The sequence below is a fragment of the Anastrepha obliqua genome, chromosome 1, assembly GCF_027943255.1.
Source record: "Anastrepha obliqua isolate idAnaObli1 chromosome 1, idAnaObli1_1.0, whole genome shotgun sequence".
Classification (NCBI taxonomy): domain Eukaryota; kingdom Metazoa; phylum Arthropoda; class Insecta; order Diptera; family Tephritidae; genus Anastrepha; species Anastrepha obliqua.
The window spans coordinates 33,455,697-33,481,933 of NC_072892.1; the positions used below are offsets into that span (position 1 = coordinate 33,455,697).

Below are 26,237 nucleotides of genomic sequence, written 5' to 3' on the forward strand. Positions count from 1 at the left end.
GGCGTGAAGTTGGCTGCAATTGCAAATGTCAAATTATTGCTAAAAATGGGACCGCGAATGGCAAATGGTTCGTGCATTTACTAAAACTGCGCGCCATCTCTACATTCAGCAGATTTTTGTTGTTCAATATTTCGAGTAGCACGCGATTAGTAACAAATTTTGTATCGAAAATAGGATATGAAGTGGATCGAAAATGTATTAAGATAAAATTTGGCATTTAGGTAAAGCCTTTATTCAAAAATCTGCTTTTTGTTGGACGTCGATTGTGAATGATTGCCATAAAAAATCACAAGCGTTTCAACATTTTAACAGAAGGGATCGCTGTCATTTATAGGAAGTTAACTCTCCGTCAGCAGATGGCGGTGGTAACTTATGAACAGACTAGAAAGCGATTTCAAAATGCTGTCGTTTTTTAAAGCTAGATTAACGGCAGAGATGAACGGCAACTTATAAATATTCACGATTAATCCACATATATTATATTCTGACCTTGTATGTATGTATGTATATATACATATATATGTATGTACATATAACCTTTTTAGGTATTTGACCGAGCTCCTGCTCCTATTGTGGCGTGCGTCTTGATGTTTACTGCAAATGGAGTACGAGCCCGGGTACTTTGGGGGCACCAGCCCATTCGGCTACGACGGCAGCTATGAACCTTTCGAATATCAAAAATAAGAGCTCTCATTTGCGCTAACCTATTAATTTTAAACCACTGGAGAGACAGAAACAAATATGTGAACTATAAATATAAATTTAGATTAAGCGTCTTCTATTCGCCACTTCTCTGCTCGGCATCTTCACGAAAAATGTGCGTGTGAAAGCAACAGCAAAATGCCTTTTATTTCGTTGTTGCTCTCTATCACTAAGTTCGACTCAGTTGATGAAAAATTTGTCCAAAAAGGCAACAACAAAGTTATCGAGTAAGATTCGCCGCTAACGAGTTATACCTAATAAATCGGGTATAACTCACTATTTTACAAACAAATGTAATTTTATTCAGCGCTGACAAGATACATACATATATTCATTTATACCAGTTGCTGCAGCGAATAACCACCTGTTAACGCACGGTCTCATATAATTTTCATTTTTGTTACTTTGTTTTGTACAGCCAGTATAGTCTTTATAAAACACAATAAGCTAAAAAGTCCAGTCTATATAATAAACATTTATTCTGTATGTTATGTTATAAAAAAAGACAAACATTTAATTATGTATATCAGTAAAAATCCTTAAAATTATGTGCAAACTTTTTTAACTTGCATTCTGTCATATTACACATGCATGTACATACACATATTTCTCTTTTATAGAACAATTAATGCCAGCATTTAGTTTATCTGTGGCTTCATATATGTAAGTTTAAAATTAAATAAAATTCTTTGATTGGTATCGCTGAGTAATTCATGCATTTTTAATGGGCAATTCCATTTTTAGCTGCTTAGGAAAAGTAAGCAGCAAAGAGGTTTTCCTTTACACAAATGTGTAAAAATCAACAAAAGTATTCAAATAAAAATCTTACAGGTATTTATGTGTTTTATGATGGTGCGCGTGCTCGTAGCTCACGTTAGCTAAGGAACACTAATTTATCCATGTACTGATACATCACTGTTGTTGTTGGCATTCACTTGTTTAGTTTTTGTTGGGGCCTTCTCGGAACCATTGACTCCTCCCGACATATTTGCATTCGTACTTGTTTCCGGCAGATCCGTTCGTGGACGACGAAAGAGTATAACATGAGGTTCAGGCGCATGTATCATATAGTGCACCCAACCAGGACTCTGTTGCACTCCCAAATTCCGCCACTCCGTTTCACTCATCAAATGGGACTTGGGCACCAACTTTGTCAGATCCGGAGGTAGTATAACGTGTCTATAAAATATATTTCTTGTTTATTACTTATTGCACCATGTGCAAGGCAAATATGAAAATGCATTCCAACGCAACAAGCGAGGTTGACTCGTACATACCTGTATTCATAAGTGGCATCGAAGTATTTCTCCGAGTATTGTATTTGATCGGCCGGCATTTTATTTTTAATACTGTTTGTTTTTTCTGTTGTAACGGAATGAAATTTTGCAAGTATACTTCAACTATTTGCAAGTAGCGTCCTTTGTTTTCACAAAATATTTAGACAATGCAGTACGAATGTCATTTCTTCTTCTTCTTGGGCCGAAGTCATTCACATCAAAAAAGAACAGAGCTGCTTTTTTGGTAACCATCTGTTGCGCTGTGGATAAACATACAATATTTTATACTTTAGGTAATAGTAAGGCTATGAAAATGATTGAACACAAAATTAGGCTGATTGAATGGACATTTTGAGCGTGATATTGCTGTGATGAAATTTCTGACGAGCGGTGGACAATAATTGAGTGGAAGGTGCCAAATAGCGGTACAATATAAAAAGCTTGATTAGGTTACAAAGCAAAGCCCTACAAATACGTCAACTCAAAATCATGGCAAGCATCAAGTAACTTTCAAGGCGTGGTCGTTGAAATTATACAATTATACAAACGATGACTTCAAAACACTGATTCGTGCATGTTGTTCACAATCGCATCGTCTATATTGTCGACTATATCAACAACAGTTTGGAAAGCTTATGTTTTACATTTTTGCACTGCTAAATATGCAAATATTTTTACATACATATAGGGTTATTCAATAGGTGCGCTTCAACTTTTTTCCGATAGGGAGGGCGAACGACGCAATATTTTTTATTTTTCGCTTGTCATTTGTAAACTTCATTAGTATACATTTCATCATGGAACGCTACACACTTGAGCAGCGATTGCAAATCGTGCAAATTTTTTATGAAAATAATCGTTCTGTTGCTGCTACTTTAAGAGCATTACGGCCATTTTACGGTCCATTTAACAAGCCGTCCCGTTTTGGGGTTATGTGAAGTCATTGGTCTACAGTAACAAGCCGGCGACGATTTGTGAGCTCAGAGCCAATATTGAACGCGAAATTGCTGGAATTTCGGCCGATTTATGCAAAAGAGTGGTCGAAAATTGGGTTCAACGATTGGACTTCGTAAAACGTGCACGCGGTGGTCATGCAAAAGAAATAGAATTTCATACTTAAATGTATATGTTCAAACTCGATAATAAAAAAAAAAATTAGTTAAAAAAGTCAAACCGTTTGTGTTTTATTCAAAAAAGTTCAAAAGTTGAAGCGCTCTTACTGAAAACCCCTATATAAAGCGTATACAGTAAGTGTTACCATGCAGTCTTAATAAAATGTACACATCGGGGTTTTTTTAAGCTGCATTCGAACCAGATATCGATAACTAAGGTTTGACAGCTGAGAATGGCAAACTGTGCTAACGTTCCTGTTCAGTAAGATTAGGCAAGTCATCTTGAATCGGTTAAAGCCAGAACAACGCTTCCAGATTATCAAAAAATAATTCGAAGGCGAAAAAAATCTGTTCGTGAAGTTAAAGAGCATTGGCGGCGTAATCGGTCTTTATTTCTTTCGAGATGAGGAATGAGCTGGCGTTACGGTAAATGACAAGCTCCGTCGAGCCATGCTGACTGAATTTTTGTTTCCAAAAATAATCATCTAAACTTGTCATACAGTGCACTTAACGATTTATTTCAATATTTGAGCCACCTTGAATGCCATACGCCCAGAGTAATTGGAAAAAGTTGTCAAAAATTGTAATGATGGAATGGATCAAGAAATTCGTTGTAACACCGGACAACCGACATATTCAAAAATGAATTGCCATGAAATTATCAACCAGATTATAATAAAAAAATTCATTCCAACAATATTTCTGTTCTTTCTACGGTTTCAAGCCAATTCCGAAAGCCAAATATTTTTATGAGGAGCTTTTTCAGGGCAGAAATATGTACACTCGGAGTTTTGTCATTGCTTGCCGAGGGGTGACCGTTATTAGAATTTTTTTTTTTCTTAATTTTGGTGTTCCACCAAGATTCGAACCTACGTTCTCTCTGTGAATTCCGAATGGTAGTCGCGCACCAACCCATTCGGCTATGGCGGCCTTTAAACTGTACGTGATGCAAAATTTGAATCGCACAAACGATTAAATGTTTTTTTGATTTCGTGAAGCGATGTCGTTAGATGGTATCGCCATCGGTGATGCACTCCTAGATTCTGTCCAAGGCGCATTCTTAAAGGTAGTGGCGCTAGACCATCAACAAATTTTTGCTCATAGAAATGTCAAGCCAAAACAAAGTAGAAAAAAAAGGAAATAACGAACATTGCTGCTCAGCCGAGATGAAGTTGGAACAAGAAGCAGAGCAAGAAGCATACAACGATAGTGCGACACTATTCACAATGATCGAACTAACCACGAGACCTTGGTGAAAATGAACTTGTACAGCGAGTCTAAACAAGGTGCTTTTACGAGAGCAGATAATTTGTGTTTTTTTTTGTTTTTGCGATTTGTGTGCTTGAATGTCAAAGTGACTTGCTTTTTTATAATTGATTCGTTTGTTTGTTTACATTCCCATTGAAATTTTGGCATTCAAACCACCAAATTGCAAAAACCGAATACCTACACGTAATTTTTTTTGTTACGCCAATAACTTGTCCTTGTTAAGACGTAAAATTGTAGTATTAATATAGCATTCAGATTACTACCAGGTAAAGACAATATTAACCGGAAAAGAAAAAGCGGTTCTAAGTAAATTCTTTAATTTTACACTGTTTACTTGTTTGCTAAATTAATCAGAGACCCAAAATAGTCAGATAGTTAATTGAATTGAGCATTTCGAATACGCAGAATTTGAAAAGTTCCCCATACGCTTTAGTAAAGTTCTTAATATGATAAGACCTTTATGGCCAGTTTTTCAGTGCTAGTTAACTGTGGGGCATTTTGCAAACTAACTGTATGCTCGCAAAATTAATTTAACTGGAAAGCAGAGTTGTATTGGTACTGAAAAGCTATAGTAAGCTATGTATGTGTACAGACGCAAAGAGACAAAGTGAAAAAAATTAAGATATAAGATATAATATATATATATTTTTTTTTTTTATCTTTCCCCGTAATTTCTAGGTCGAAGATGGGACCGCAAAGATATATAATCTGTGAAAAATATCCAACTTACAAAAAAGTAACGCACAATTCTCTCTCAAATAGAAAAATATAAAAAAAGTACGCGACGTAAAATTTGCAATAACTTGCAAGTTTCGGTAACAGCTGATTGGCGTCTTGCTTACAATAATCACATGCAGAACCCATTTCACAAAGAGACGATTTTCTACAGGCACTATTTTTTATTTTATTTTTAATAGTTAAATTTTTCTAAACCAATTTTGATATTCCTTTATTTCTTTATTACTAATTTGATACTGAACATACTTTTTATTGAATTTCTTGTTTTTTTCTTTTTTACTATGTATTTTATAATCAGTTTGTCGCTTTGTTTGATTGTTTAAATTGCAACTGTACACATTTTTCCAGTACGAATTCGCAACTTCCGTTTAAATCAACTGCCACTTTGGGCTATCAATTTCCCCTACTTTACAAAGTGTTTTGCCTATGCGAACATCAAAACCTGAAGATTTGTGATAATTTTCAATAATTATCAGATTGTCGTACAGACTAATTGCCTTCGTTGTTCACATGCACAACATACAATGAAATAAATTAATCCCAAACATAAAAACGCTAAATAAGATGGCCAAATGTGTGCCATTAAGGGGGTCTTCTGGTCTCCAGCGAAAAAAAAATCGATTTTTTTTTTTGCATAATTTTGTTGTATGTGTATGCGAGAATACGCCACAGAAAGGATTTTTTGAAAATCGCATTTTTTCACATTTTTCTGGGCACCGAAGTGTACCCTCCTCCGGCCGTTTTATCATAAACTTTATCTTTAAACGCGTTTCCCCGAAAATCGTGTTTTTTAAGCATTTTGGTCACACTTTTCATAGTAGTTATACTCCGATTTCAATGGTTTTGGTCTTAAAAGGTTCGGAAAACTTACCGCTAAGTTTCCCCGTGTACGATTTTTGAAATTTTTTTTCATTCCATTTTTATAACCTTTTAAAGTTCAAAAAATGAGCAAAAAAAAATTTTTTTTGCAAATTGTTGCATAACTTTTGAAAAAAATTAAAAAAAAAAAAAATCTGTCACGGGAAAACTTAACCAGGGCAACTCTGAAGACAACGCATATCTAATTTTTGCTTTCTGATTACCCAGGTGGAAAAACCGTGACCAAAATGGAGACCTGTTTCGTTTGGAGGTGGACGTCTTCAGCGCCATTTCAAGGTCGCGGGTGTTAATTTTTTTCAAAGTCAAAACCATTTTTTAAAAGCCAAGACATGTACCTTTAAAATAAAAAAAATTTTTTTTTTAAATATTCACAGGATTTGTCACAATCAATCCCCAAAAAAACCCTTCATTTCAGGGCCTCGAGACCAGAAGACCCCCTTAAATCACTAGGTGTATTGGACGTGTAATCTTGTATACGATCAGCCTCTTAGTTCTCCTCAACTGAACATACCCAAACAGGAATTTTTTAAGTTCTTAAGCCACGAATGAGAATTGCGAAACGGAATCGGAAGTTTGTAAATTATTTTGTTTTATTTATTTGTATAAAAGCTTAAATAACAACAAAATTTTGAAATAAACCCAGAAGAAACGCAGCACCAGCAAAAAGTTTGTAAATATTTTGTGCAAAAAAAAAACAAGTGGTTTCAGTATTTTTGTTTGTATGTATTGCTGAAAACAGTATTATCAGAAAATCTGAATACATAGGCGACGAAAATGCATCATTAATAATTTTTGGACATCAACGTACGAAATTTCACTTTGTTGTACGCCTATGCGTGGTTCGTGCGTGCACTGGTGAGCTAACACTTTCAGCAGTCAACATATTCCAATTTGTATAGAAAGTGAAAATTGGAAAAGCCTAGATGACAGAAGTTAAAACGGAGAAACAAAATATTAGGCGAACACAAAACACAACTATGCTAAATCGAAGGCAAGTGAAAAGCATGAAAAGGAAAATGGTGAAAAGTCAAAATATGTAATTATAAAGTGCGAACAATGACAAGGTATGGACTGACAGCAACACTACCATATCCAGTGAACTACCAACGAGTATTTGTGCTCGCCCGTGTACGTAAGGAACAAGTGGCGAAAGCGAATGAACGAGTTGTGGGTGGGTGGTGAGAGTCGGTCAGGTGGAAACGACGTTGGGACAGGAAATAAATGAACTTTTGGATGTTTTTGTGCTCTCCGTGCACTCCCCCTTATGTATATTTTCATTTTCATTCAGGGCAGAAGGCGCTACACTTAAACAACCGCACTGTGAACGTGCACTGTATTATATGGACTTGTACATACAATAGAATATTCATACATTCGTATCTATATATGTACATAAGTATGTAAAAAGATACGATGGGTTAAGTAAAAAGGCAGCAAGGCAGGCAGGCTGTCAGGCCAGAACATATACAGACGAGCGCGTATAGCACACGGAGAAAAAGTGTACGCGCAGCACGCAAAATTATAAAAAAGAAAATGCAAAATAATAGAATAATCTTCGAAAGCGAAAAACAGACGGAATATTAATATTTCGGTTAAATAAATAAATAGAGGGTAATTACTGCTCAGCACATTACAGACGAGTCAGTCAGTTTGTGGACATACTTAAATTTTTTCTTCACGACTTTTCTATGATTTTATGAAATTTATTGAAAATTGGAGCATCGCACAAAAATAGATAAAGTACGCGTACAGAAAAAATTCGTGTGTACGTGTGTTGTTCACACATTTGGAAAAAATATTATAAAACGAAAAGTGGAAACCAAAAAAACAAAAACAAAAGCAAAGAGAAAATTTAGAAAAAAACTCTAAAAATTCTAAAAATCGGGCAACAACATTAGTTAACATTTGTATGAACAGCAGCACATCAAGTCGACACACACGCACATGCACACACACACACACAGCTATACGAACAACCGTATGCACAGATAAAGTTCATAAATACATACATACATATGTACATACGTATGTATCGCTGGTGGATGCAGTTAAGGCTATGGAACTAGTGAAGTGATTAGTTTTAGTAATTGCAAAATCAGTATTTTTCAATTTGAAGTTTGCATTAGCGAGCACAAATGTTAAAATAGCTCTAAAGTGTATGAAATTATAAGTATAGGTGGACCCGCAGATTGGCGCTGGATGCAAGTGAGCAACAGCAAAAGCAGTTGGTTGGCGAAGAAAAAAACTCAATACAGATTTATCAAGAAAGCATCTGCAGCCATACTCAGCGCAGCGCTGATAAAAACGATAAAGGCACTTCTAAAAGTATCGGTGCAAAATCTAGAGAGCTCCTACCGCAATTTTGGATCCATCCAACACTCGCTCGTGCTGTCTGTAATTACTGCTGGCGCTCGGTGCTCGGTGCTCTCTAGTTTTTCATGCAATACTTCGAATATAGAGGACATTTTTGTTGTTGTATATTTCATGTAGCAGCAAGGGCATGCCAACTAAATATTTCCAGCAGTAATGCAATTATTGCACTGCACTATTTTGTGATAAGAATTACGCTGTTCGGTGCAAGTGCTTTTATTCGGTGACGGGTTGCATTCAAAATCAATACCAGTGCGTCAAGCAGGTGCTGCCATAGCATTTCGACGCATCCGGTTGTGGTGGCGTCAAATCCACTTGCTCCACAGCAACACAGCAGCAGCCTTTTCCGCTTTTAGCAGCACATAAGGCAGATGCCACACTGCTCCAGCGAAAACCAGCTTGCGCTCTCCATACACATATTATGCATACATATGTATGTATATGCATGTGTATATACATACATATATATATCTATATATACATACATATGTGCATACCATAAATGCCTAAATTGTGATTAATTCATTCGCAGCGTCAAGCATCTTCCGAGCAACATTTCCATTTCATCATCTTCGTCGGGTGCTTTGCGCTTGGTCATCATTGCCTGCCGCTTCTCGTGGCTTTCGTGTCATTTCGCTCGCCTTAATAGCCTTTTCTGTGTGTTTTTGTTTTGCTATTCATACGGATTTCCACATTTTATTGCTCATGCTCATGTGTACAGAAATACATAAATAAAGTGATGACAGGAATAAGCAAAGTAATAGCCAGAGGAAAATAAAGTCGCAAAATTGCCGCGAAATTGTGTGGAAAGGTAAAACGGAAAACAACGACTATTAAATATTAATATATATGTAATCAAAAAAAAAAAAAAAAAAAAAACAACAGAAAAAAACATTAAAAACGCGATTTTGCGTGCTTTCGCATATCAAAGTAGGCGAAGAAAAGTAGCAAGGATGTGAAAACTAAGAAATTTTAACGGAAACGGACAGTTACGTATATAATTGTGTATGAAAATTAGGCCGCTGTGTGTGATACATGCATATGCACATATAAAATCGCCATGAATTAATCACCTATCACGATAACAACAAACACAGAATCAAGCAACAAGAAGGCGAAGCAGCAGAAACAGCATAGCAGCAGGAACGGTAACGGTAAAGGGCAAAACCAACACCCAAACAATAGCAGCAACACGGGCAGAGAAGTAGGGAAACCGCAAACGATAAGCGAATTACACATTGGTATTAGCGCAATTTGCATATATTTCTACTCGGCCAACCCCCACCCGCCCCACTCCACTTGTTTTTTTCCTCCATGTGCAATGCAACCTGCCGCTGGTTGGGTGCTCAGTGGTGTAGCAGGCAGAAATAGTAAGCAACCGCATACTCAGCATAGAGACCAGCAGTAACTACTCAAACCACACGACAATCCCTGATTACGGTTACGAAGTGGCGCCGTTACAAAGTACTACCAACTGTACCATAAAAAAAAATCCTATAAAAGTGCTATCAGGAGGCAACGTGTGCCACAACGGATGCACTAAAGCGACAGGGTAGGGTTAGAGCAATGCCAAAGCCGTTGCCTGTATGCGACGCTAACTAATGACAGCAGCGCCCGACACTCCAACACCGTCTGATACACGAACCGGGCATACCACCATTGCATTCATTTGTGGTGCAAGCGCGTTGACCACCACTTGTCGCGCAACCAAAACAAAATAACAACGGAAAGCATTGAGTTCAGTGCAAGTCGTGTGTGTTTGTGTGTGTTAATAACACTCAACTGACATACGAATATACACATAAGTAGTGACAGCTAGGCTGACGTAGTGCACATCGAGCAGATACAGGTGTTCCCATTAACGCTTTGCAACCTTTGGGTAATATTAGTTTAATCGGCCATCTAATGTAATACTAGCATACATCTATTGTTATACACACACACATTCACATTCTATGCAAAACAACAATACGTATGACCTATTAATGCAAAAAACAAAACAAAAAAAAAAACCAGCCTATTAACCCATGCATCTGTGTACGCTGTAAATTAGAAACTACATATAGCATAAATTGATGACTAAAACAGAAAGTTATAGGCAACAACAACAATAATAGTAGCTAAATATTAAATCCTTAGAAAACAAAGTCTAACGCAAAAACACACAAGCAACAGAGCCAAAACTCACTACACATCAACCCACTAGCTAATACAGCAGCCGCCAGCAGCTAGCCGCCAACTCAACCGTCGACGTCGCCGGCGAGCAATACAATCACAGCGCCAACAACAAGAGGGGCGGACATCAACTAGGTAGCTAGGCAAGTCGATAGAACTCGACAGCCTATCAAACTTAGCTAGCAAACAACCGACGGGCTGAGGGAACGACACAATCATTCAGCTCCAAACCCGGTGACGTACTCTTATGAAAATGAATGCCAGTCTCATTTACGAAATCCTCATGTATTTGAATTCATTTTACTTTGGTATGTACGCCACATTTGAGATTGGTGTCGGTGTCCTCAAGGCAATCGGATTGAATTATACTTCGAATGAGTTGACGCGTGAGGGGTGCATACTACTCGCATTGTGCATCGTCGAAACAATACGAATTGTTTTAGGTCGGAAGAGCAGTTTAAGCGATCGTGGTATGTAAATGTTTTCAACTTGTTTTTTATGTCCATTCAAATATTTCTTTCCCATTATATGAATGTTTGTGTGCGGTGGGTGAGGATTTGTATGTGTACCTGTGTATGTGTGTGCCTGTTTAATGCTGTTTATATACATATATATATACGTTTTATGGAAGCTATTGGCATGCCTACGTACCCTGCTAGGAACAATTTAGCAACTGCTACCTACTTATGAGCAAATATAGGGTGCCCTTTAAGCCCACATATTTTTGGGGCTTTTGAATAAACGCAATGCGTCTACTTTACTACACTAAATACATACACTAAACTGGGGAGGGTGCAAAGGACTGCGTGTATTGGCATCACCGGATTATGTAGAACTTGCCCCAGTGCTGCCCTGAATGTCGTTTTGCACTAACTTCCCATCGACTTTTACGTTATTTTCATCGCTGCTCGAAGTGAAATCCGGTTAAAGGAGGTTGGCCTCTGGAGGTCTCTCAAGGGAGATGCCATTCAATTTCCAAACTCGCAGCTATGTTTACCGATCATTGGACGATCGGCACATACGCAGAAAAGCAAGGTTTACTATTTAATCGCCACAGCTTCTGCAATGGCATTTTCAGAGACGTTGACTTATGAGCACTTTCTCTGTATAAGCCCGTGTTTGGTAGGTAGACAATTAAGGTCACTCGGTGCTCCTTTCTTTAACAGCCTGGATCAGTGCGCCAACCTATATCCCATCAATATTCTCCATTGCTTCAACAGCTTCGGCTGGCTTGGGGAGTGCCAGAATGGTACTTCAACCATAAAACACAATAATCGATAAAAGACCGCCTTGTCACGTTGATGAAACTATCTTTGATGTTACTTTGTCATAGTGCCAATTGTCATAATGCAATTTCAGGAATGTGGCATTTAACTGCATTCACTAGAATATGATGATATGCTACCTCGGACGCACAATAACAACAGATTGCGGAGCCGAGGCAGATGCTAATAGTAGGTTGAGTAAAGTTAGAGCAGGCAATGACAAACCTCGGAACGAATTTCTGCTATGAAAAAGACCCTAATAAAAATATCAACCGTTCGATGGCGGCCTAAAACTGTCGGTCTCTCTATTTGTGGAACAACATGAAGACGACCACTACAAATAGGAGGAGGAGCTCGGCGAAACACTTAAGAAGTCTACGCGCCAATTATTTATTGTTATTTTTAAGTCAGAGCAGCATTCGGACGACTAAATCCTGTATGGTCAAGCTTAAAAAACTCGCGAAAAACTGAGCTACAAAGAAACTTGGGCTTTCTATAATCACCCCGCTAGTTTTTAAAGGTGTGCAGATTCTTGAGATCCTAAGTACTTGACATGTGGAGCGAGAACGTCAAGTACTCCGGACTCAGAAACTCACGTGGAAATTTAATATTGAGGAAAGAGTAAAGAAGACCGACGTTGCATTATACATATAGGTGCAAAAAAGCAGTCGGTATCAAATGGGTATTAACACCTCGCTTTACACATTGGTTCTATACTTCTGTAGAGAGGCCAATCTTAATACATATACGAAATCATCTGCTCAAAAAGGCGAGTTAAGCTAAAATCAAGGGAGTAAGGTCCAAAGAACAGCTTTTCTCTACATCCCTGGTGCTTTAAGGACTTCCCCAAACAAAGCGCTGGAAGTATTAATCAACTTCTTCTTCTTAATTGGCGCGATAACCTCTTACGCGATTTTGGCCGAGTTTAACAAAGCGCGCCAGTCGTTTCTTTCTCGTGCTAACCGGCGCCAATTGGACACAACAAGTGAAGCCAAGTCCTTCTCCACCTGATCTTTCCAACGCAGAGGAGGCCTTCCTCTTCCTCTGCTACCACCAGCTGGTACCGCATCGAATACTTTCAAAGCCGGAGCGTTTGTATCCATTCGGACGACATGACCCAGCCAACGAAGCCGCTGGATCTTTATTCGCTGCGCTATGTCTATGTCGTCGTATAGCTCATACAGCTTATCGTTCCATCGTCTGCGATATTCGCCGTTGCCAACGTGCAAAGGTCCAAAAATCTTACGCAGAATCTTTCTTTCGAACACTCCAAGCGTCGTTTCCTCGGATGTTGTCATCGTCCAAGCTTCTGCGCCATACGCTAGGACGGGCATGATGAGAGTCTTGTAGAGTGTTAGTTTTGTTCGTCGAGAGAGGACTTTACTGCTCAGTTGCTTACTTAGTCCAAAGTAGCACTTGTTGGCAAGAGAGATTCTACGTTGGATTTCAAGGCTGACATTGTTATCGGTGTTAATGCTGGTTCCTAAATAAACGAAGTCTTTTACAACCTCTTACTACAACCTTACTAATCAAGTTGACTGAACTAAATCTAATAGGGAAACACGTGGCCGCCGCCTCGGCGCTATGGAAAGACCGGTGGTTTGGCCACGCTTTGCACACTCTGAATAGCCACACACAAGAAATAGACAATTCTATTCCTAGACTCACCATCGACAGACTCTTCAAGACGAGCATACCGTCAAGAAGAGGGTGGCAGACACCAAGGCCATGGGGAAGGGGGTATTCAATTTCTATACAAATGGTTCCAAGCTAGACAAAAAGGTTGGCTATGGAATATTTTCGAAGTAGACTATTGGAGAGTCTATCAGACAGAAGTTCTAGCTATATATAAAAGAAGTGCCCATGCATCTCAATACGCATGCCGTAACAAATTGCCATTAAATTAATGAGTACGGCAATACTAAGATCAAAGGTTGCTCAGGAATGCCGGGCAGCCCTAAACGCTATTAGTGTCGAATTCAAGGTCAGTCATATTTGGGTTCCAGGGCACAGAGATATGGAGGGAAATTGTATAAAGTCGAAAAGCTAGCTAGGAAAGATACTACTCTTCACCTGGTCAGTGAAAGAAGGACCATTAGGATTTCTATAGCCACGAGCAAATTAATAATTAAGAATAACATTATCCAAGAGGCCAATAGGGCATGTAGAGATGAAGTCACAAACTAAACAGCTAGGCTACTATGGCCGCAAATCAATAAGAAAAATGAAAAGGAGCTGCTTAGCCTTCAAGAGAGGATATCCCGAAGGTCGAAGCCTTGTATAACCGGTCATTGGCTATTTGGCAGGCATTCCTTAAGATTAGGATTTTTCTCCTATTAGTCCAGTCAAAAGAGACAAAAAAAATAGCCAACTAAGTAATTTTAGGAGTATGCGAGTTTATGGTTTTATTATGTAAAACCCATCACTGTGAACTTAAATTTGAGTTTTCGGGGTCGGGGGTTGTGTCCCGCGGCCGCCATCTTGGAAATAAGGGTGCAACTGGTTCAGGAAAATTTAGGGTGTAGGAAAATTTAGAAACATGAAAATTTCAAAATGCGATATCTCTGCGAAAAAAAATGATATTTCAGCAAACAAAACGCCATTTGAAAAAAGAAGGGTTGTGTTTAAAGATGCCATCCTTTAATTTTGGTGAAAGAAAACATCTGCAAGGCTACATAACCTCAAATATGGGCAAAAATGGTGTTTTTTCACTTTTAGGTTATGATATCTCGAAAACCAGAGCAGATAGAGCAATTCTGAGGCCAGATTTGGATTCAGCGCATCATAAACCTTCGGAAATATATAGTCTGGTTTCTGGGTCTGAATGTTGGTTAAATTTTGTCGGCCTGTGTAATCATGTACGCGCTTCGCTAATGTATTGGTTGCTCCGCTTAGCAGCTCAAAATCATACGACTAAATAAAGATAGCGAAAAAAACTTATAGACAAAAATGTTCACAAAAGAATGCTCTATAAAAAAGCTCTAAAGTATATTTTCCATAAAATCTATAAAAAAGAAGTTATTACGCTTTAAAACAATTCATCCCTTAATTTTTCGCGTAATTTTGTTTATAACTTTTTTATTATTAATTTTACAATAAAAAGTTTTGAATAAAAGTTATAGATAATATTATTGTCTACAAAAAAGTATTGTACAAAATGTTCGTAACTTTCGGAATTCACGAGATAAACGCAAAAAACCAGTTGCACCCTTATTTCCAAGATGGCGGCCGCGGGACACAACCCCCGACCCCGGAAACTCAAACTTAAGTTCACAGTGATGGGCTTTACATAATGCAACCCTAAACTCGCATACTCCTAAAATTACTAAGTTAAATCTTCTTTTGACTGGACTATATGAATATTGTAAAAGTTGTAGAGATGAAGAAGAGGAAGAAACAGTTGAGTCCTCCCTTTGCAATTGCCCAGCCTTAGCTAAAATCAGATGAGGTTTTCTAGGTAAATATTTTTTTAATTTTCTTACGGAACCGTCTGGTGTGAGAATGGGACAAATTCAGCGTTTCATAAGTGCCACAAAATGGTTCCTATTATTTGGTCCTATTATATGGTAATATTATTTTATGATATGATATAAGCAGTGAGCAGCAAATTCTGTGATTTGGGTGGAGTTGGACTACGAAGGAAATACAGAAATACATTTTTTTTCTGAAAATAATTAACAAAGACAAGAAAAAAGGAAACTATTTATAATAAACTAGCATTTCCCAGTGGGCTTCGCACCACCATACATAAAATGTTTTTTTTTTGTATCGCAAGAAATTTTTCATATTAAGTTTTCTTTATAGAACTCGTAAAATGTTTAAACAGTTGAATTAGTTGATTTTTTTCATTCAACATACTTTCTAAAGATGTCACAATAGCCTTTTCTGTACTTTTTTAAAATTTGATTGTGGTGGTCACCTATATACAGGTAAGGTGAAAGAGCCGATAAAAACTTGTAATTAAACTTTGATTCTTTAATTTCCATTTCAATTTTTCAGGCTTAATAAATTATGCTAAAATAAATAAAGTTAAAAATGTTTTTCTAGTTCCTTGAATGCTCCAGTTTTTATTATATTTTCGTCCAAAATTAATATTAACATAATACACTTACAACCACAATAGTACAACAGAAACGCTCATAAGCGGCTGTGTATTTGTTGTTGTTTTTCCCATACAGGCATTTCGTATGAGAGGAAACCATTACTCACATAAAATGTCATAACTCAGAAACGGCTGCACCGATTTCAATCAAACTTCACACAAACCACCTCCTCAAAGATAGAAAAGAACTCTAAAATTTTTGTGTCAATCGGTTCAGCGGTTCTTGAGTTATAAGATTACCAAGGAAATGTAACTTCTTTTTATATATATAGATATTCAAAAATTTCTTTAGACGATCTTTTAAAAATGAAAAATATATGTATGTCAAATAATTAAGATATTTTATTAAACTGAATTAAGGCTCTACGAGATTTACGACGCCATAGACATAGCGCAGCGTATAAAAATCCAGGGGCTACGCTGGCTTGGTCATGTCGTCCGAATGGATTCAAACGCTCCAGCTTTGAAAGTATTGGATGCGGTACCAGCTGGTGGCAGCAGAGGAAGAGGAAGGCCTTCTCTGCGTTGGAAAGATCAGGTGGATAAGGACTTAGCTTCACTTGGTGTGTCCAACTGGCGCCGGTTAGAACGAGAAAGAAACGACTGGCGCGCTTTGGTAAATTCGGCCAAAATCGCGTAAGCGGTTATCGCGCCAATTAAGAAGAAGAAGAGTAAGAGCATTTCCAGCATAAAGAAATTTTGAGAGGCCAACATAGAAGAACTCCGAAGTACGAAGAGCTCTGGCCATAATATTAAAGAAAATCCGCTCACGGACAGTCAACAGTACCACGGATTAAATCAAAAATGAAAGACAAAGATAAGATTATTCGTCAGTTCTGTAGTAACATTCCCGATTTCCTGAACAAATTTTTTTTAAAATGTTTATTTTTTACACTCATGTGACGTGTGAATTGAAATAAACAATTAAAGTTGAGTAAACAAATATTTTTATCAATTCTCCTTTTTATCGCTTGCAATCATAACTTTCGGTGAATCTGCACCCGTTTTTGTTTTTGTGTTATATGACCAATTAATGGAAAATACTTCCAAATATTTCAATAAAAATTAGTTTCATTTATTAAAAAAAATTAGACCCGGTACCAAAATGGTGCAAACATTCATTAAGGAATTATGCAAATATACAACAGCAATCAATTTCCTACAGGGCATACTCTTTACTAAATGTATGTGTGTGCGTAATTGCGAATATGTGTATTAAACGCCTTCAGTTAAGCGCGATTTATGTCAACTAATATAAAAATAATGCGTTTAACTAATATTGAATTGTTTTAGGAATATTTCTTGTTCAACCAACTATGACTCACTTTTAAAGCAAAAACATTTGCTGGCTGGTTTCCTTCAAATCCAATACTCAGTCACAGTTGCAGGGACATTTGCTATGCGAAAAGTATCTGCGCAACTGGTGTTAATATGAAATCAGCTTTAGGGGGTATTTTCGGCGTAATCGATTTACAAGAGTTGACGAAAGTCTGAATAGTTTTTTGATTAAGTGGTCCGCACACAAGTGGGTGTCTGTCTTTGAGAGGTGAATAGTGGCATACTTACGAGGAGTGCCTTTTATATGTCGGGATTAGAGAACAAAAACAAATTTTAATCATCGAAAATCACTTTATTGTTTTTCAAAATATTCTCCAATTGTCGAAGCACTTTTGCCACTCTGAATGAGGTACCTCCAAAACATGCATTCTGAATGCCGCAACCGCTGCTTCAGGTGTCGAAAAACGTTGACCTCTCAGTTTGTTTTTTACGTACGGGAATAAAAAGAAGTCATTCGGTGCCAAGTCAGGACTATACGTCCGATGACCCATTAATTCGATGTTTTGGGTGCTCAAAAATGCAGTTGTTTGAGCCGATGTGTGAGAGCTCGCATTGTCCTGGCGAAGAGTGATCCGTCTTTGGCGATTGGTTTTCCTAATTTCTTGGAAGACAACTGGCAAACAAATGGTTGTGTACCACTCATAATTTACTGTTCTGGGTTATTCTAGTGGTACGGTTGCGACATGTCCAATTTTTCCGAAAAAACAGGCGACCATTTGCTTGGAAGTGCTTCGTGCGCGAACAACTTTTGTTGGATTTGGCTCATCTTGAAACACCCATACAGTCGACTGCTGTTTACTTTCGGGCTCATACGCGTAAATCCATGATTCATCACCTGTTACGATGTCATAGACGTGTTTCGAAGCCCCGCGATCGTATTTTTTGAGCATTTCCTTCGACCAATCGACACGAGCATTTTTTTGAGCGATTGAAAAATTGTGTGGGATCCAACGCGAACAAATTTTTTTGACAGTCCAATGTTTATGCAATATTGAATGTATGCTGGTCCCACTAATGCCTAAGATTGTCTCAATCTCACGATAGGTCACATGACTATCTTGCAATATCAGTTCGCGCACAGCATCAATGGTTTTCGGAACAACAACTGATTTTGGACGACATTCACGAAATTCGTCTTGGAGTAAACTACGACCACGATTGAATTCACCATACCATCGATAAACACTGGTCCTTGATGGAGCTTCATCGCCAAAAACTGAATTAAGTTCATCCATGCAATGTTGCTGAGTTAATCCACGTCGAAAGTTGTAAAAAATAATCGCACTAAAATGTTCACGATTTAATTCCATTTTTGGACCGAGATGAATCTTTGAAGTTACTGTAAACAACACAAATAGCGCTGGTATTTCAAAACGTTCTGAGTACGTAAAAGCCAAAAAATGTCAAACTTTGCGATACAGCTGTCAGTTGCCAGATTGCAAGACCAGGGTTGCCAAATTTCGACACATAAAAGGCCCCCCTCGTATATATATAAAATCTTGTTTGAAAAACGAATAGAAATTCAATTCTGTTCCACTTCAATGTCAAATAGTCCTGATTAAATGCCAGACGATGGGCACGACGATCGTACATGAAATTCACGATATGGATTTAGATGTATTGGAGGTTTGCACTTCGATCTGATGGTATTTTATGCCCTCTACTCATCAAAGTACCTCATCCAGACCCTTATTAGACTCAAAATAGAATTGGACTGAACGTATGTGCTTTCTTTTGGCTGCAAATGGGTGAGATATCGCACCTTCCCAGAAAGTACATTGAAGTCTCCTGGGATTGCTCACAGAAACGACAAGAGTCGGCGGACCATATTCCGATCAAGTGCAGAAGACTGCACAGTCTGCAATGGCCTGTGAGAATGCTCGAGTTTATCATTGGGGAGGATTATGAGTTTTTTAAACCTCTTTTGGTTGAGCCTGCAGTTGCCAGTATCCCAGCTACCCAGAGATGATATGACTACTAATGTTATTAAATTTGAGAAAAAGTTCAAGAACGAACTGGACGACAAATTACACCTGCTCTTCAATAGTGTATCCTATGCTGGTATACAAATGGCTCGAAGACACCTGAAGGCAAAGGCGCTGGACTATTTGGAGCCAAAGCCGAAAGCATATGCCATCTGCCCATATGCAGAGATCAACTTAGATAGAAACCTACGAAATGAGCGAATCGCCATTCTGAGCGACTGTAAGACACCACTCAAGGAGTTGCCATCCTTTGAGGCTATGTCCTCATTAGAGCTTCAGTGCATGAGAAACTGCATTTACTAAGAATGCACAATTGCATCCGGCTCATATGGGTCTCAGGACTTATAGGCATACCTAGGAACGAAGTATGGGGGGAATTAGCTAGAGAGGCTGCTATCTCGTTATTAATAGGACCCGAGCCATTCCCTGTCATGGGACATGGCACCATCAAGGAGGAGCTTAGAAGTGAAAACCTAAATATGTGAGATGTAAGCTGGCACCAAAATATGAGGCTACCCCATGCGAAGTCCTTACTATAATCAGAAGAGGTTCAGGCAACCCTCACAAGTCACTGCAAATCGTGTAGCCATGGGATATGGTCCACTTCCCGGAAACTCCAATACATCTTCTTCTCGAATATGATGCTATGGCCAGAAGAATAATTTGATATCTCGGCCAGATGCGGCTGAAGAAAACGTACAAACGCTCAGCCCAACCCAGCTTCATCTTAGGTTAATTGCGAGAGCTTCGTTTGGATGGATCCGTTACTGTGATAAGTAGAAGGCACCAAATGCCTTGGAGTCGAAGTGCATACCTCATTTTCATTCTTTGTACATTCATATCCCCTTTAAGAAAATGTATGTGGGATGCAACATTTGGAGACAAAGTTTGGTGAATCTGTACACGGAAGGCTCGAAGTTAGATGGAAGGGTTGGTAGAAGAGTATTTTGCGAGAAGTTCCTCATCTCATGTAATCGGACCACTACAACGAGTGTCAAAATGTAGCCAATATGATATTAAATCATCGGCATACGCCCACAATTGTAGGCTCTTATAAAAAATTGTGTCTGGTCGATTAAGTTCTGCTGCTCGCACAACCTTTTCTAGCATCAGCAAGTCACACGCAGAGAGTCACCCTGCCAGAAACCTGGTTTGGTATGAAATGGTGCGGAAAGGTCCTTCCCAATTATGACGGTGCTGTTGGTATTGAGCAATGTCATTATGCATAGCGGTATTAGTTTTGCGGGGATACCAAATTCAGGGGTGGAATGATTCCAACTTTGGGTGGGATATCTAGACTCATATGGTACAACCGACAAGTCTTTATGCATTCTCAGTTAAAATTCTTTTTGACGTGATAACGTCTTATAATTCGATTTAACAGGCTGCACGCACGAAAAAATGTGTCGTTACCTTGCTCATTAGTGTTACCTTGCTCATTTGTCGTTACCTTGCTCATTTGTCGTTACCTTGCCGTTACCTTGAATGAACTGCAAGCGAAAGCGCGGAACGAACAAAGCAAACGAACGGCAACGTCCAACATCTTGCTCGCTTCTACTTAAGTGAGCGTATATATGTATGTATATGCGCATATATACATATATAAATTCACGTATTTGTATTTGCATGTGCCTTCTTATTGATTATTATTAATTTGATTTACTTGAAGAATTTAAAATAAAACCAAGTTTGTTAATAATACCTGTTGTTTTAATGTTATTATTAATTTTTTTATTATATATGAAGGAAAAAATTTATGCTAATATTTACCACATACCTTATAAGATATGCTGTATACTAATATATGTATATAAACATGCATATACATATATAACTTCGCGCAATTTTCAAAAAGAATAAATCTATATGTAAAGATGCATACAAATCATATGGACATATCAAATATACGAATTTATTCCGTGCGCAAGCAAATGTAAGCTAATGTGCTTGAACTGCAAGCGAGAGCGCGGAACGAACGACAAAGAGCACAATTGCCGCGTTCGGCAACGTTCGACATCTGGCTCTGTCCTACTTGAGTGAGCATATATATGTATGTATATGTATGTATATGCGCATTTGTATATAAATTCACATATTTGTATTTGAATATGCCTTCTTCCTGTGTGCATGGTAATGAACCATTTCTCTGTTGAGAATAGGATGATGATAGAAAAAGGAGGAAATGAAAGGGAGTTTTTCGAGTATAAAGTGTCTTGAAAAAGGCAAATCGATGATGGTGCCTCTTAGTGTTGTTGACTTATTAACGTCTGATGCACAATCGAAATTGAGCATATCTTTCATGAATTTAATAAATGTTTCGTCATTTTTCACGTTTGCGTAAATGTAACTTGATCAATTCCATTACGATTCCATTTACCTCCTCCTCTATATGCATACAAAATATCTATCAAACAAATAAAATTAAAATTTTGTTTTGAAAATTGCAACCATTCCATCAATATTTTCTTATGACGTTGTCACGTTAAACTATCGTCAGTAAACCGACTTTACAGACAACCTCTTTTTTTTTGCAATTTTTGCGTGAATATGCGTTCTTCCTGTGTGCATGGTAATGAACCATTTCTCTGTTGAGAATAGGATGATGATAGAAAAAGGAGGAAATGAAAGGGAGTTTTTCGAGTATAAAGTGTCTTGAAAAAGGCAAATCGATGATGGTGCCTCTTAGTGTTGTTGACTTATTAACGTCTAATGCACAATCGAAATTGAGCATATCTTTCATGAATTTAATAAATGTTTCGTCATTTTTCACGTTTGCGTAAATGTAACTTGATCAATTCCATTACGATTCCATTTACCTCCTCCTCTATATGCATACAAAATATCTATCAAACAAATAAAATTAAAATTTTGTTTTGAAAATTGCAACCATTCCATCAATATTTTCTTATGACGTTGTCACGTTAAACTATCGTCAGTAAACCGACTTTACAGACAACCTCTTTTGAAGTTTTTAGAATACGTGGAAACAAAAGTTAAAATTCATATCGCAGCGAAATATATATATGTAGTAAAATTTCGCGAGAAATAATTATGTAGAACATTTTAAACGTCTCTCACAAAAGGGTAATTCAGACCTCTTTTTAGGAAAGTCTAAATAAAATGACATTTGGGGGGTCGCTAGGGGGTTAAAATGTTCTAGAAAGTTGTTAACCGGAAAATTTCACTAGGGGTATTTATAGACAAAATTTTTATGGAAAGAACGTAAAGTCCACAAAGAAATAAAAAATTAAATACGTCCCCCTGAAATAGATATACAAGCACTTTTATGCTTTCTTTTATATTATTTTTTGTTCATAAGTTTAACTCTAACTAAAGGGTGATTTTTTAGCTATCATCTTTTCAAACTGTTGGTTTAAACAGCTGACGCACGTTTCGTGCTTTGTTTCACTGTCAAACATCGTCAGTTTGGTCTATAATTTAACCATGAATCGTCTTACAAACGAACAACGCTTGCAAATCTTTGAATTTTATTATAAAAATGCGTGTTCTGTTAAGAAAGTTTATGGCGCGCTTCTTCCATTTTATGGTCAGTTTAATCGACCCACTGAAGCGGCTATTCGAGCTATTGTGATTAAATTTAGAACCAAATTTACATCATTGGACATCAAACCACCAACACGCTTACGTAGAGTGCGAACTGAAGAAAATATCGCAGCTGTATTGGCCAGTGTTAATGATGACAATCAATTATCGATGCGTCGCCGTTCGCAGCAATTGGGTCTCTGTTACTCAACAACGTGGAAAATTTTGCGAGACGATTTAGGTGTGAAGCCTTTCAAAATACAGCTGATGCAAGAATTGAAGCCGAACGACCTAACGCAACGCAGAATTTGTGATGAATGGGCTCTTGGAAAGTTGGCCAAAGATCCACTTTTTTAGGTAAATAAGCAGAATTGTCGATTTTGGAATGAAGATTAGCCAGAAGAATTGCAAGAGCTACCAATGTATCCAGAAAAGGTCACAGTTTGGTGCGGTTTATGGGCTGGAGGTATCATTGGGCTGTACTTCTTCAAAGATGCTGCGAATCGTAACGTAACTGTGAATGGTGAGCGCTACTGTGAAATGATATCCAACTTTTTTTTGCCCAAAATGCAAGAGCTTGAATTGCATGGCATGTGGTTTCAGCAAGACGGTGCCACATGCCACACAGCACGCGTAACAATGGACTTGTTGAGAGGCGAGTTCGGTGAACATTTTATTTCACGTTCGGGACCTGTGAATTGGCCACCCAGATCGTGCGATATAACGCCTTTAGATTATTTTTTGTGAGGCTATGTTAAAGCTCATGTCTCTTCAGACAAGACTGCTTCAATTAACGCATTGGAAGACAACATTAAAGCAATTACATGTGAGATACCGGCCGAAACATTGGAAAGAGTATACCAAAATTGGACTAAGCGGATGGACCATTTGAAGCGCAGTCGCGGTCAACATTTGCATGAAATAATCTTCAAACATTAAATTATATGGGCTGTACTTAAATAAAAATTTCATGCATTTTTCTGAATTTTACGTGTGTTTTTTTGAAAAACTTTCCTATAGCTCTTAAAAAATCACCCTTTACTTGTTTGCTTTTGCTTACACCCTGTGTTGTGTGTTTGGCTGAGCTCCTCGTACAATTTTTGTTGTTCAAACGTCAAATAACCGTTTCTATCATTTGTTGATTCATATCCACAATGGCTATCCTACCCGAACACGCACAAATATATTCGACTGCGACGGGCGCGAAAAATGTTACGCAAATTTAAAAATAACTCTTTACCTCTACTTTTGGAAAGTAAGAAATTTAAATTAAATGTAAATAAAGTTATTACATTTTTTTTGCATGAACATCGGTAAAGGTCTGGGGTGATTGACATGATTACGAACTAATTTATTAAGTCATCTGTTTACTATTTCAAATATTAAGTAAATACAAGATGGTGCAAAATTTATTATCCCCCGGAAGATTTATAATTTTTGCAAATGGCGAACTAACATACGTCAATCATATTTAAGATTTGTGTAGTTAACAGCTGCGGTTTACTCGTACAAGCAGTGGAACGCGTAAAGCTCAAAATTAAGATTTCCATCACCCATAAACAATTTTTTTGTTATTCATTTATTTATTTATTTATTGAATTAAATTTATAATAAATTCTAAATTTTAATAGTGCCCTTGGCTGTAATGTAAAAATAGAACATTATATCTTAACGTTAATGGCTCGAATGTAATTATAAATGGTATTGATGTTTTGAGTTGCGGCAGTTTTCAGTAAACTGATTGGGTTGTGATGGTTTAGGAAGGATGATTTAGATCTGTGGAGTACCGTTGTTTTAATTAGTAAAAAAGTTAATAAAAAAATGGATGATTAATTTTGCGCCACCTATTATAAATACTAAATATTTAGTAGTTATATACGCCCTCGTGCACTTATAACTTTCCAAAAAAATTAATTTATGTATTTTTGTTCTCCTCCCACAGGTTGGCAAGCAACAGCATCCGTAATATTAACACTGCCCAGTCTTGCTCTTGTTATCTACTTATGTTGTTTTCAAACCTACGTTCTCAAACTCGAAATTATTCTGAGTGCCTTAATGATAGCCCTCCAAGGTGCTGAACTAGTGTATGCCGGTGTCTTCATTTGCACCATGTTTGGTGACGTTACGTATACCTAGCAGTCGATAAGAATTTATGTAAAACTGATACAGTTCAATTTGAATGAATTTCACGTCTGATGTTACTCAATGAACTCATAACGATGTTGATGCCAAAGGTGCCAATGATCTTAATCTCGCTACCGATGACACTGAAACGGAAGTCAACACGAAAACGCAAACGAAGACGTACTCGTACTCGTACACCAAAACCGATAACGATAACGATAATGATAAGGAATGTGAAATTTAAGGCAACTATTAGAGGAAAATCCACACGAAATCTAGCAAGATGACATTGATTCTAATAGAAACAACAAATATAGTAATGAACGTGTTAATGATTTCTTTTATACAAATACAACTATGTAGTCCAAAATATTATAACAGAAGGAGAAATGAGCGAAGCCGACGTACCAACCGAACCGTAGGACAGCGTTTCAAGATGAAAAAGGGGAACGGAGGATGACAAACCGATGACGGCAATACATAGTACTTATAGCGGTAGATGCATATACTTATATATATGTACATATATGAGTAGAACGCAAATAGCCACCCAAAACCTATCCAATGTGCGAAGGACAAAATTTAGCATAATTTTTTAAACTTTTAATTGGTGAATTCTAAGCGAAAAAAAAGAAAATAATAATAATAATAAAAATATGTTGGCACAGTAGATAGCTGTAATACAAAGGACGAGATAATGAAGAATGTGCAGAATATTATTGTACATACATACAAACATCCGTCTGTGCTTCAAAGCAGAAACATTTCTAGATTTAAATTCTCCAACCAGGTGAGTATCCTTCTATGCATTTTTGCACACATTTATAAAAATATTACGTTTAGGCTGCATATTAAATGGTATCTGATTTTCGCCATCGTTTTTACACTTTTATTGAATTTGTGCACTAGACAATTGTTAGATTTGTGAAACTTGTGAAATCGATGCGTCTGATTGCCGAACGCGACATATCACGAATCCAAAAACACACAAACTAAATTCTATGGGTTGCATACGCTAGCTAGATTGGCGCTATCTTGTGCAGATTCTAAGATTCTCTATGCGCTGCTAAAATTGCCTCAGAGGTATTAAAAATAGCAACCACCGCCACAGCTAGCCGCAACTGTGCAAGAAAAAAACTAAAAAAAAAAAAAATAACAAAATTACAAAAACAAGAAAGAAATAAAACAAAAACGCTATACTCAACAAAATCAAAACAAATACTCGTAAGAAGGTAATGAACGCATGAGTGTGTAAGTGTAAGGTGCAATAATCATCTTAATTAGGTGCATAGGCAACAGATGCAATCGGTTGCAGCTGTGAATGGCGAAAAATTTGTGTAAACTAAATATTTTATGAC

General features: G+C 37.5%; 2 protein-coding genes across 4 annotated transcripts in view; one reads left to right on the forward strand and one right to left on the reverse strand.

The window, feature by feature from the left end:
* Positions 1-1,157: 1,157 nt before the first annotated feature.
* On the reverse strand, positions 1,158-25,829 carry LOC129244906 (cyclin-dependent kinases regulatory subunit). The gene is made up of 3 exons (XM_054882814.1): positions 25,609-25,829; positions 1,980-2,239; positions 1,158-1,881 (listed from the first exon to the last, which is right to left on the reverse strand). The coding sequence occupies exons 2-3, from the start codon at positions 2,036-2,038 to the stop codon at positions 1,596-1,598; spliced, it is 345 nt and encodes a 114-aa protein (XP_054738789.1). The 5' UTR covers positions 2,039-2,239; positions 25,609-25,829; the 3' UTR covers positions 1,158-1,595.
* Positions 7,458-26,237, forward strand: part of LOC129244887 (uncharacterized) — a 35,989-nt gene continuing 17,209 nt past the window's right edge. Inside the window, exons 1-3 of one of the 3 annotated variants that reach the window (XM_054882786.1) lie at positions 7,458-7,588; positions 9,279-10,992; positions 24,698-25,669. In XM_054882786.1, coding sequence (XP_054738761.1) covers positions 10,770-10,992; positions 24,698-24,891 — 417 coding nt within the window. In that variant the 5' untranslated portion in view covers positions 7,458-7,588; positions 9,279-10,769 and the 3' untranslated portion in view covers positions 24,892-25,669. Of the gene's footprint in view, positions 7,589-7,645; positions 7,718-9,241; positions 10,993-24,697; positions 25,670-26,237 lie in introns of those variants that run through there. The other 2 variants (XM_054882795.1, XM_054882803.1) reach the window with 2 other exon arrangements.

Excerpts from the sequence above, each read along its gene's own strand:
- LOC129244906 (XM_054882814.1), bottom strand. The coding sequence starts at position 2,038 with ATGCCGGCCGATCAAATACAATACTCGGAGAAATACTTCGATGCCACT. Across the intron at positions 1,882-1,979 it reads GATGCCACTTATGAATACAG|ACACGTTATACTACCTCCGG; the intron begins GTATGTACGAGT and ends TATATTTTATAG.